This window comes from Melospiza melodia, chromosome 3, assembly GCF_035770615.1.
Source record: "Melospiza melodia melodia isolate bMelMel2 chromosome 3, bMelMel2.pri, whole genome shotgun sequence".
Taxonomy (NCBI): Eukaryota; Metazoa; Chordata; class Aves; order Passeriformes; family Passerellidae; genus Melospiza; species Melospiza melodia.
In genome coordinates, this window is record NC_086196.1 from 57,928,064 (window position 1) to 57,941,220 (window position 13,157).

General features: G+C 38.5%; 1 protein-coding gene across 3 annotated transcripts in view; it reads right to left on the minus strand.

The window, feature by feature from the left end:
• CNST (consortin, connexin sorting protein) overlaps positions 1-13,057 on the minus strand; it is a 46,786-nt gene extending 33,729 nt beyond the window's left edge. The window contains exons 1-3 of one of the 3 annotated variants that reach the window (XM_063151899.1): positions 12,983-13,057; positions 11,203-11,299; positions 8,913-8,934 (exon numbers count right to left, since the gene is read on the minus strand). In XM_063151899.1, coding sequence (XP_063007969.1) covers positions 8,913-8,934; positions 11,203-11,205 — 25 coding nt within the window. In that variant the 5' untranslated portion in view covers positions 11,206-11,299; positions 12,983-13,057. Of the gene's footprint in view, positions 1-1,807; positions 1,863-8,912; positions 8,935-11,202; positions 11,300-12,982 lie in introns of those variants that run through there. The other 2 variants (XM_063151900.1, XM_063151901.1) reach the window with 2 other exon arrangements.
• Positions 13,058-13,157: the final 100 nt, after the last annotated feature.

The window sequence follows — 13,157 nt, forward strand, 5'->3', positions numbered from 1 at the left end:
CAATTAGACACATTCACGGGGAACAAAAAAAGAGTAACTTCGCAGAAGACCCACATGTTACAGGAGCATTGTTGTATCATTTCCTATCTTTAGCCTTTAGCAGCACGGCAATACTGCTCTTTAATTTAGCAACCATACACCCGAATTACAGCTCCATTATGTACATCTCACTAGATTTAGCTCACGTTTTGAATAGTGAAGCCAAGAACCAGCAAGCACTCTTCTACAACAGAAGGGCTCAGGTAAGCCTCCTACAGCAGCTTCCTATACTTTGCTTTAAATGAAATTACATTCTAGGATACCTGTTTTCACCAGGCTTTCTTAACTCATGGTATACACAAGTTGAGTACATGAAATACACACTTGGTAAATTTGCAAGATACTCTTTCATTTTACTTCATAGAAGAATTAAGTTGCAGAAAAATTGAAAAAAATTCCAAAGAATAAGTAAGCTTTCCTTCAAACATAGAAACATATTTCTGACAAAGATTAATAAAGTGTTTTTCCCCACATTATTCCTTCATAAACTTCATTGCTGCTAAAAGGACCGAAGGAAAAAAACAAGAAAAGAAAAAGAAAACATCACTGCTATCTTAGGCACAAGAAGAAGGATTTAGGGAGCTACAGGCTGCTCTGCCTCACCTCAATCCTTGGAAGATATTACAGCAAGTTAGCCCAGAAAGCATTTTCAAACATCTGAAGGATAAGGTGGTCATCAAGTGCAGTCAGCATGGATTTATGATGGGTAAGTTGTGCTTCTACAAAACACTGACTTGCTTGGCAGAAGAAGGTGGAATAATGGATGTGATTTACTGTGACTGGCTTTTGACACTGTCTCCAACAACATGCTCACAAACAAGCACACAGAGTACAGGCCTGGTTAAATAGATGGTGAGGAGTTCCAGAGAAGCACACAGAGAGCAACAAGCCGCCAGCAGCTGGGCAATACAAAAGCAAAAGCCAGCACCACCCAGGACAATTCCATCTCTGCCTCCAACCTGAAGAACTGGCTAACCACTTCCAGCCATACCAGTCTAACAAAAACGACTGCCTGCCCTAAAACATAAGCAGCACCAGGGAAAGTCAGGCTGGACATCAGGAAGCATTTCTTTACTAAGGGTGTGGTCAAACACTGGAACAGGCTTCCTAGAGAGGTGGGCACCCAGCATCTAAGAGGCATTTGGACAATGCTCTTTGCAACACACTTTAACTTTCGGTCAGCCCTAAGCTGCTCAGGCAATTGGACAAGGTGATAAAAGTGGGTCCCTTCCCATGGAAATATTCTATCCTAGTCTAGAAGAATTATGAATTGTATATAGAGATGAAAGTTGCATTTTCCTTTGGCAGCCACATTAGGTGATAATTGATTTTCCTTGAGCACCAGAAAGACAAAAGGAACTCTAAGAAGATACCGAGGACTTATCTGGAAAATGCATCTGTTCACTAGAAGGATGCTCCTTAATCAAGCAATTTTCTCTCAAAGAGAATTAAACAAAAAATTTCAGGTTAAGAGGAGGACAGAATTTTAATCAGGGAAGAAAGCATCAGAACTAGATATTATTAGACACCCATACTACAGTTATGCTGATTTATTGATACCTGTTCTAAAGCACTAAAAAAATAATCCCAAACAGTATTATCTTTGAAAGGTTCACATTTTTGTCTTTCTGCCACATGAAATAATAACTACTGCTGCTTTCTCCAGCTCATAGATCAAATGATGCATCAAAAGAGGTTGAAGTAAATTGCCCAAACCCAATGAGGAATTCATTTTAACAGCAATAATCAAAAAATCAGAATGTCCTACCACCACTGCCTTGCCTCTATCCATAGAAAACCATTAATCCTTTCAACAGCCAGCAAAGAGAAAGAGAAATACAAATGCATTTGAACAAAGTGTTTCCTATTTGATTGTGAAAAATGAGAAAAGATGCTTTTGACAAGTGATATTTGCTGTAGAGGAAGCTGACATTCTGATGGAAAATGTTAACTCACTTCCTCTGACCATTTGGCTGAAGCGATAGTCCCTCTGCAGCTGAGAAGCTGGAAAGCACAACATTTCTTGGTTATTGCTTGAAACTCAGTATTTCTCCAAATAAAAGTAGCCCTGAAAATCTATTCCTTTCTACAACCCTTAGGACTCCTTAGAGAATGAAAACCCAAAAAGAGCTAGTTCAAGGAATTTAGAACACCCCTGTCCTTGATCTTTTAAAAGTATTTCCCAGTTGAAATTTTTTACCTTCTTGATTTTCAATGCTGCTATTTGCAATTCCTTTTGAGTTTACCAAGGCACTAGGCAGGTATCAAAGTGAATCTAAATCCTGTGAGAATGAAATTTAGCTCTGTCTAAAAACAAAAGTAGAAACACTTATTTAGAAATAAAAATTAAAGTCCCTTGTGATTTAAACTACATTTAAAAGACCATTAACATGCTGTTCCTGTATTTACTGTTTTGCCACTGAAATGAATTGTAAACACAAACAACATGTTAATAAAAAATATTTGTTTCTTCATAGGCCCATTTTTCCTCCCTTCACTGGTTGCCCAAAATTGAAATAAAAGCTAATGCTGAGTAGAACTGTGCTGACCTTTGTTAAAGGTGTTTGTTATTTGTTATTTGATGAATAAAAGTGCTTCAGTTGCTACACAGATTCATAAAATTGGCACATGTAATCATGGTGATTACAGCACAAATAAAATGGAGAATATTTGTCAAGTGGCTAAAAGTCTGTATTGAAGAAATTACTTGTATGTTTGTTTCCTTTAGCACAAACAGTATATACATAAGAAAAATTGCTTCAGTTTTACAAGGCCCATGCTCATCAGTGCTCCCTTTCATGTATTTCATACTACTTAATATAATTTTGACAACGTTTTCAGTTGCTCGCTTTTTTCCATCTATCCTTACTATGGAAACATAACCTTAAATATAGCTGTTTGGGGGAGAAAAATAAAAGGTAGTAGGAAGTGGGATCACTCCTGACTTGTCATGGTTAACATTTGAAGAGGGCATTAAAACCAAAACAAAATCACAAACACCACCAGGCCCCTTAACCTTTCATGCTAACAGCTCCTTTATCCTAAACAGCTGGTGGGCTCTGTGAATGTTTACTGAACATTGAGTGTAGTATTTAATTTACTGATCTTGGATGTATCTTACAGAACAATCCAGATCACAATGCTGTTTCTTCTAACATTTGAAAATTTTTATTCCATTTGATTGGCTTCATATAGCTCTTCTGCCAAAGTCACTATTTTCTCTTTCTCATGCCATTTATTTTTCTGTATTAATTAAAGAGATTTAATATTTTAATTCTTTGAAAATCAGCTTCCCTACTATATCACCAACACTGCTCTATTCAGAATGAATCAGCATTTCAGATTGGTTGCCAGTTTGCTTCTATGCAATATTTTCATTAACTTTGATGATAAATGACAACAGCAGTATAGTCTGCAGATAGAAGCAGTTATAAGCGCTTTTGAGGATTTAATTAAAAATTGATTGTAGCAATAAGTGCTCCAAAAGGAATAACATAAAATTCACTAACACAAACAAAATATCCCCAAACTTTTGAAATAAATAAGCAAATCTATCTGAAATAGGGATTAACTAGTCATTCTGTTATGATGACAAGCATCTCAAAGAGATACCAGACAGAAAACTGACCATGAGTCCAAGCTTCCTTTTTCTCCTGAGATATAATACAGCAAGTGTTACATGCACAAGAGAAATCATTATGGTCTACCAGGCACTATTCAATTACAATCATGGGGGGGTTTTTTGTGCACCATATACACAGAACAAGATGTACACAAGACAACCTGGATCCCAGCAAGAGAAAAGTTTTAGAAAGGAAGGGTCAGCGCTTCATCTGGCAATAGCAATTCAGTCTAAAAAAGGTCTCTGTGTAAACAACCAAACAGACTGTCTAGAGATGTTGTGGAATCCCCATCATTTTAAAGGAGAAATCCAGCAAGTCTCAGGTTTAAGGACAGGTAAAAAATAGGCACTAACTAGTATTCAAGGAATTTGGTTTTCTTTATTGTTTGCAGGGGTTTTAGTATCTTCATACACACACTTTTTTACTTAAATACAAGCAGCTTTACAAGTCCTAGAGAAAAAAAAAGCTCAAACAAAATTGATTCCATGAAAATGAAACAAATAGTTTTAAAAAATCATTATGTTTACAGAGTTGGTGCTTCTACCATTAGAACAAAAAGAGGAAAACTGCAGAAACACTAAAATTTAAAGAATAGCTAAACGTAATCCAGATACTTCTTAAGAATTAATCTGTTGATCTTTCTGATAGCTGGTGGAAAGATACTATCATTTAAGTATTATCTTGTGATGTATCTCTTTTCATATTGATAAATAATCTTCTATGATTTAATAAAAACCAATGTGAAAACTATCATGACCATACACAATCAAAACATACACTAGAAATTATTCTTACTGCCCATTAACATCTACGTAGAAAGAAAAAGGTTAATCCCATTCTGTGAACATTTATATTTAATACCAAAATGAAGATTCAGTGATGGGTGGGGGAAACTCAAATGACCCACTATCTACATGACACTATGTAAAAACGACATACACCATAGCATAACGAGTTCATTAGCTTGTAAGAAAAAGGATGATGTCTACTACACTGTTACAGGAGCTAGTAAACAAAGAGCACATATGTTCTTTAGAGATGTGCAAATGCAACTTCTCTACAACTGTTTGCTTCTTCATGTGGATGCCAAGATACACCTAAAGAAGCCTGGAATGTTATCGCCAGAGTGCCCTTGCCTCACCACAACAAGAAAAGTACAAGTTGCTGAAGATGTGCTTGACCAGCACAGAATTTGCAATAGAAAGAAATAGCAGCAGACAAAGGTGATAGGCAATTCATGTTCCTGTGATCATCTCACAAAGCCAGACCAATTCCAGCTAACAGAATTCTGCTCTGCATTGTGTTTTATGTGAAATATAATAGTTGGAACGCTGCTGTTTCTAAAGGAAGGGAAAAAAAGATATTCATATGTATGCTTCCATTATCCAACCTGACACCTCTGCAGAAAAACACACCCCATGCTGTTGTGCTGTCTTATACCATGGACTCACTGGAAGTTTATCACTTCAAACGACAGACTGATGTACAACCCTTTTACTGGGCAGCCTCACATGAGAGAATCTCATTAATGTCCTCCTGCTCAGTTTGCCCTGCTTGGCTTGGGAAAAAAAAAACATACGAGGGGTAAAAATATCTTTCTATGTGCTTTCTTCTTCTGTGTCAGATACACAGATTAACAGGTCTGTTTTTTCAAATGCATTAAGTCTGCTTTCCTTCAAGAAGTATTCAGATACCAGGGTGGTTTATCTAATTTCATTGAATTTACAAAAACGTCTCAGCATGAGCACTTTGGTGGTTTTGTACTTTCTGACACTGAAGTGACATTTCTCAAGTGGCAGTGGCATTTAAAGGCACAACAATCCTCACATCTATAAACAGCAGGAATAGTGAGGTTTAAAGAGGAAGTTTCACATGCTATTTTCAACTTCTAAGCTTCCTAGTCATACTGCTTATTCACAGTTTCAATAAACAACGATAAACATACTGCCAGCCATAATCTACTATTCCACATTTAACATTACTTTAAAAATATGTTTCACTCATGTAGCCAAATACAAGAGGTTTGTCTGGAAACAAATAGTAGCTTTTAGTAGAACATATGACAGTTGTCTCAAAAATTTCACACAAACAGCCTCTTTGTCAGCACTCAAAATACACAATGATGAGTCCCCAAAGTGTCTAAAAAGTTTTGGGTTTCAAGCTCCACTAGAACAAATTTGACTGAATGCTACAAGAACAAAAAGTAACCAACCATTCGATGTGTTCAGGTTTTTTTCCTTGTCTGCAGCAAAACACCAGAACATGTCTTGGGTAGAGATATGGTAGAAAAGGCAGTAGACCAGACTGCTTTAGGAGAATGGAGAACTCTCATCATTGCAGCTCTTTTATAAACAGTCTAGACAAATGTTGTTCAGGAATAACCTATGAGTAACTGGTCTTGCCTTGGGATGCATGAACCTCCTTTTAAGTCTTCTGAAAAGTAGTAATTTGCCTTTTTTGATTTTCAAATTTTCTTTCTAATTGAAGAACTCTCCAATTTTTGTTACACTTCAGAACATGTGCACAAGTTTGATTAGAAAGCATAACAAAAATGAAAAGCTTCCTACTAGACAAATTTATGCATTTTTTCTAGGATAGGTACTTTTTCCTTACAGGAAAAAAAAAGAAAAAAAAGCCCTGCAAATCCACAGACTATATTTATGAGAATTAACCAGCTCAACTCACTCTTATCCAAATCTTTACATTCCAAGTACCTGAGAAAGCTGTTGGATCCTACCATCTCATAAGAGGTTGCTAAAAAACATATGATATAAAATCTCTCATGATCTCAGGTAACAATTTTCAACATATATGAAAAAGCAGAAATAACAGAAAAGATCCCTTGAAATCCAAAGAAGAATGAGGCAATTATCTAAAAGTTGCCCAACTGAAGAAAGAAGAACGTTCAAGACTTTCTGAGAATTACATTTCATAGTAAGACTGAAGTCCATAATTTTTTATATTGATGAGGGACAAGCAAGTTTTATAGCATTTGCTATAAAACATCAACACACAGAAAGTTAGTACTAAAAATATTCAGTAAGGTCCTAAATCATATCAAGTCCAGAAGCAACCACAAGTAGAATGGAAAACTGTCCATAAAAGTTATGAAACAATTCTTGTCCATAAGTATTATATACTTGCAGTTCCTCTGTTATCAAGCCTTCAGGTCCAACCAGAAGGTTAATTAAGAATAGAGCTAATTGTTAGAGCTTTAATAATTGTCATCATTAGAAAATCAGAATACTCAGCAGCTCTACTAAAATCTTGCATCTATTTGCCTTATATTTCCAAAAGGAAGGATGGTCTAGTTTCTACATTATTCAGTGTCAGATACAAATGAATGAGATCAAATCCCTTCTGTGCTCTGAACCTCCTCCATGAAGTCATCACACGGTTACATCATCTCTATTGCACTTCTTAACCACAAAGTACTGATTTACTTTACAGGGATGTAGCAAAGATTAATACAATGAGAGATTATGAAATAAATATTTCATACAAGGACTGTAACGAGGTACAATACATTTAATCTGGTCTTTTTTCTTCTTTCTTCTTTTGGCCCTTAAATGCACGAGCAAGAACTTAATCATGTATGAGCTGTAAGAGACCTATGTTAAGCAAATCAGAGCCCCCAAAAAATTAATCACTGGTGTAACTGGACTGAAGTTAATGAAGCTGCAACTACTTAACCCCAGTGGTGAATTTAGCCTTGAGTGCTGTCTCAACTCTCCCCCTTTCAACAGGAAGTTATTATGGTAAATTCATTTCAGCTCTAATTGTGTAAACAGATATTGGCTATATGAGCTGTCTCCAACAATTTACACATACTTTCGACTAATAGATCTTAGGGAGGTTTTCTGAAGAACACAGTTACCAGTTTCTCCTTGCAGAATTTGAATGCTTGTAATACCTAAGCCTGTAAACAGAGGTCTAATTTGTTTCAGATCAGCTTTAAAAAAAACTATGATCAAGGTCACTTCAAGTAATTTTTATTTAAAAAAGAGCTTTCCATTAGAAAATCTCCACTATCACAAACATTAACAAAAACTCAGTACTGTAAAGTTGTAAAAACTAATTTCACTTAAAACTCAAAGTGAGATTGTTTCAATGATTCCACGACAGAAGAACTGTAACAGCCCATGGAGAAACTGAATGACTATTATTTCTCCATGTGTTAATGACGTTGTATTTCAGTGTTAACATAGCAGACTTCAACAGTCTTCCAGGATAAAAAGAGAAACCCTGGTAAGAAACTAAGCAGCTCCCAAAACAACATTGGATAAAGAGTAATTTTATATACCAACTCTTGCTAAGATGCAATCCTCCTAGGATCAAATGTGTAAGCTCTGCATGGTGTACGTCACTTTTTAAAATAAAGACGTGAGTCGGTGAAAATGCCAAAATATTACAACTGACAAATGTGTAATTTCAGGACAAGATGCAACCAGATTTGTTTATTTTGCCAAACTGGGTCAACTGTAGAACTGTAAAAACAAAATGAACAACACCTGAACTGTAATCCAGGTCCAGATGAAATGCTGGTCTGAAGTGATAAGATTATCATGCCCTCACTCAGAGGCTAAAAGCACACAAAGTTCCAAGTTATAACCATTAAGAAAGAACCTCCAAAATGTACATTATGAATTTCCATAATACTTCAGTAACATATTCATCAAGTGAACTTAAAAGTCTTCCTAACATGCTCATTTTACGAAAATAAAATAAATACCACAATTATTTTTAGGTTCTTTCTTTTTTTAAAGATATTCTGAATTAATCTATCTGAACTTGCCTTCCAGTGTAACATTAATGTTCCAAACAAAAAACCCAAGAAAATAATTGGCATGGACAGAGAAAAGCAGTGCTAAAGCTCACATTCTAAGGCCACACATTAGCAATTCACTTGGGACAGGTGGAGCAGCGTAATGGAACAGCAGTGGAAAAAACTTCACACTCATGCTAAGCAGCTCTGTTCCTAAAAAGCAAGCACACAACACAGCAAAATTTGTCTACCGGAATCTCTGGCACTAGCAGCATTTCACTTTCCTTATCAGTTAGCCAGACAGTTTCAAAGACACCACAGTTTTATTGTAAGTAGATTAATAAGAAAAAGACAAGTAACAAAATCTTTGGTGCGACAGGCTCTCGAGCAAGGCAACATTTCAAAAGCCTTCTGGATAAAGACTTATGATGAGATAGACACACAAACACATACTGAGTGAATTTAAGTCAGCAGAACATGCTCACCAGAATTCAACGAAGAGAAATTCTGAGAGAAAAAAACAGAAAAAGCATCTATTGAGTGTTTTCGCTCCTCCCCACAAAGGTTTAATAGAGCTTTTCTTTTTTGCATGCACACAAAAAATATTTGCAGTAAATTTAGTGCTGATGAAAGATGCCAGATTGATAGCCCTAGGGACTGAGATTCTCTGTACACACAGACAAAGTACAGAGTGAGAAATTTGTAACCCTGCCAAAACGCCTTATAATACACAGCTTACGCAACCATCTTCACACTACAAAACCCTTCACCCCTCCGCTAAAAATGTCAAAAATATTCCTTAGTGTTCATTAGAAGGGAAATAAAACATGGACACTGTTGTTAGCATCAACAGGACAGATTTCAAGGCACCAGATAATTTCAAAAATGTTTACTTTTGTTCTGAATGGTTCTTTTGTCAGCTGTGAACTTTGCTGCAGTGTTTGTAAGGCTGCAAAGTCAATCTGCACCTGGTATGAGAAAGCTTTCCTATTAAACAGCATGGTATTACATAAGAAAAATAGCAAGGAGTGGTTTAACTTTTTTATTCAGATAACCTTATTCTAGCATACATGACTTCACACCTAGTGCTTAGAAACTATCTCAAAGTAGAACTGACTTGATAGTTTTTCACTTAATTGGTACCTAGGCAGCCACTCTCCAGTGATCTGCGCAATTGATCTAACAGACTTTTAATGGACAGCAACTTCCTATTAATCAGGTTTTCAGTGCTGGGCTGGAATCTACATTGTCACATGGAGCAGGCGAGCGTCCAAGGAACCTTGGATTCTAATTTCCCTTTCTACTAATAGCTTGGCCAAACTGCAAAACTGCCCCCACTCCCTAGCCACTGTCCCCCATCCAAATGTCAAGCCATTTTTAATTGTCAACAGAGGACACGTAGGAAAGCAGTAAGTTAAGGTTTATAGACCGTAACAGCTCTAAATACAAAACTGCCTGACCTCCTTATAAAGGCAGATTTCACTTCAAAGGAAGATGTCCAACAAAACCCACAGGCTGCAAACTCACTGGATCTCAAACCAGATTGTGGCATTGGATTAAATGCTACTTCCATTCTTGGGAGATTTCCTTTGTGCATATATGGGCTTGCAGCGGGGGACAGCAATGGCAAGAAAATATGACAAAAGAATGAGGCTACTCTCTGATAGGTTTTTAAGAAGTAATTCTTCCTAGAGACTCTTTTCCTGAATGTGCAGTGCTTACAGCATTTTTGAAAAAATCTCTCACCACTCCCTCTACTATTTTCCTTGGTCACCAACCAAGCATTACAACAAAATTATTCAAGTATGCTTAACAAAATAAATGAATTCTGCAGCATCCTGCATCTCAGCAAAGCAGAGACATTTCTGTCAACTCAAGCATGTAGCAGATTATTTTATTTTCACATTACTGAAGCAAATAGGCTTAAGTGATTCTTTCAGCTCTATTGTAAGAGCCTCTTTCATTTCTGTTGAAAGCTTTTCCTAAAAGTCACATTAGAGGTGGTATTCGGTAACATGTAAACCTTTCAAACTTAATCTGTATTCTGAGTCCTTAGAGGACACTAAGTATCCACTAGGAGGACAAGGAAAAAATACCATCATGCAAATTTCCGTTGACACACTCATCAGGTTTTTTTTGTGGAAGACAGAAATTCTGCCAAATTTGTACTTAAAATGAAGCAAGGGCATAAGAGTTTGAAAAATTGAGATCAAGATCCAGGTACTTCTGCAATTTTCGCCCTTACTTAGAAACAATTGCCAATATTTCCTAAGGCCAGGTGGTTGCAACATAGCAAAATAATACTAAAAGACTAATGCTATAATATTAACTTGAAAAATAAGCTTTAATTGAGCCAAATAAAGGTAAACGCAAAAGGTATTTAGAACCATTGAAAAAAAAAATCAAATGTTTTTACTATCCTTTTGACCTATACAACTAATGAGCTCTTTTGGTTCAAGCATAGACTGGAATCCAATAGAACAGGTAACCCTCTTGATTCCCTCTGATTTATTTCAGGAAACAATAATTAGAAGGAAACAATTCCAGAGCACTCAACAATGCAAATAAATTACAAAGGCATAAGGCTGTATGAGGTAAGACTGTAAATTCAAACATTTGCATGTGGTGATAGCTGGATTAAACTAGAAAACATGTATCTCAATCAACCATAATGTAAAAATAACTGTTCAAGACTCCCTGTGATACACTTCAATATATTAAGCAATTTTCTACATTGTAATTTCTAAATAAATTTTAAAAAAGTTAAAAACTTACCATTTTGCTATGGTTTCATCAGTTTGTCAAAGATAATGAGCAGGTCATAAAGAGGTAGTCCTTTATGCATGAAAGATTCAGCATATATCTAGCAGTTCTAGCAGGGGGAAAAAAAAATCAAACCATGAGTTTAGCCCACAGAGACATGTGGTTCATCCAGGCAAGTACTAAGCTAAAATAAATAAAATCGTGAAGAAAAGTGTATAATTTGTAGTGTATGAAGACTTGTCAGGGCATTTTGTCATTTGGCTTTTATTAGCAAACACTCCTTTGAATAATCTCAGTTGCTCTGAACAGCCCATTCAAAGATGGCCCTAGCACTCCTGAGTCCTCCAACTGACAACAAAAACTTCCAAAATTCATTAATTGAGCTTAAAACTATTGAACTTAAAGCTAACTTTTCTGTGGTCATAGCTGTCAATAAATTTTGACAAGGAATGCTGAATTAGGACATTACTAGACACTTGCTCTAAGAAAACCAAGTTCTGATTGATGTTCTAAAAGTCCTACAAATTACTGAATTATCAGACTAATTAGTAAGAGAGGGAAAAAGCTATTAAAACATAAAGTCCAGTTTAAAAATGGATTGAGGTCTATCCCATCATCCAGCAGAACAATCTGTCCATTTCCCTTAAGGCACAGGGAAAACTATTACAGCACTCAGTATAAAAAAGCTAAGTATTTAAAAATAAATTGCAGAGTTGAAGGACTGCTGCATTTGCTAAGGCATTTCTCTAGATTCAGCCCAGCCCTTCTTCATGCCACGTGTAGGTCCCCCCAAAACACAACAACAAAGGCACAATTTTCTATCCCAATTTCTGTTTTTGAGTGATATACCAAACAAAACGACTTTGTTTAGTAAGTAGGGAAGTGTCAATTTCTCAATTCAAACGCAGAGAAACAAGACACATGAAATTAACCAATTTGCAGGAAATCATACAGAAAGTCTGCTTCTGAGCCATTAATTTGAAGACCAGGTGTACGCTGTGATTGCCAGATCTCTCCTGCCTTCTGCACAAACGAGACAGGGAGCAGGGAAACACGTTCGGAAGGATTCTCTCTCCCTTCCCCCATCACACTGCGGCCACTCTCCTGCCACTGACAGGTTCTGGCACAGCATCCCTGAAGGATGAACTCTAGTTTGGCAAAACTTGACAACGTCTTGAAGACGATCCTAAAGTTATTTCTCGTTCAGGCATCGGGGACGTTGCCGAAAGGACAACGTCACTGCTATCGAAAATGACAGGGTAATTGCAACAAGGTATGGAGCAGAGGGAAGCCGGCAAGGAGCGATGCCGGAGATCGGCCGGAGCAGGATCCTGCACCTGCTGAGAGCGGCAGGGAGACACAAACAACCGAGTCCCGAAGTGACTATTTAGCTGCAGACGCGGAGATCAAAGACTCCCGCGAAACACCCAGGCAAACCTCAAACTAAATACGTAGCTCCTGGGACTCCACCGACACACGGAGCGCACACATCGCTGCACGGGCGCCCGGCACAGCGCTGCCGCCGGCCCGACCGGCTCCCGAGCCCAGCCCTGCCCAGCTCCGCTCGGGGGGCACCGCGCCGGGCCCGGGAGCCGCGGCACCGCCGCCTGCCCGCCCCGGCCCGGCCCGCCCGGCACCGGCTCCTTCCCGCCGCCCGCCCGGCGGCCCCAGCCCGCCCCGGAGCGCCCGGCGGCGGCCGACACAAGCAGAAGGCGGCGGCGGTGCGCGGCACCGGGGAAGCATCGCATCTTCCCTTCCTCCTCCCCCTGCGGAGAAGCCGCTGTCAGCTCACCTCAGCTCCGCGGCGGCTCGGGCGGCCGGGACCCGCCAGCCGGCATGGCGTGGAGGCGCGGGGGCTGGTGCTGCCGCAGGCTGCCGGCGGTGCGGGGCGGGCACCATAGAGAGGGCGGGCGGCGGGCGGGGAGCGCTCCCCCGGCGGAGCGGAAGCGCGCTGGAAGGCCGGGCAC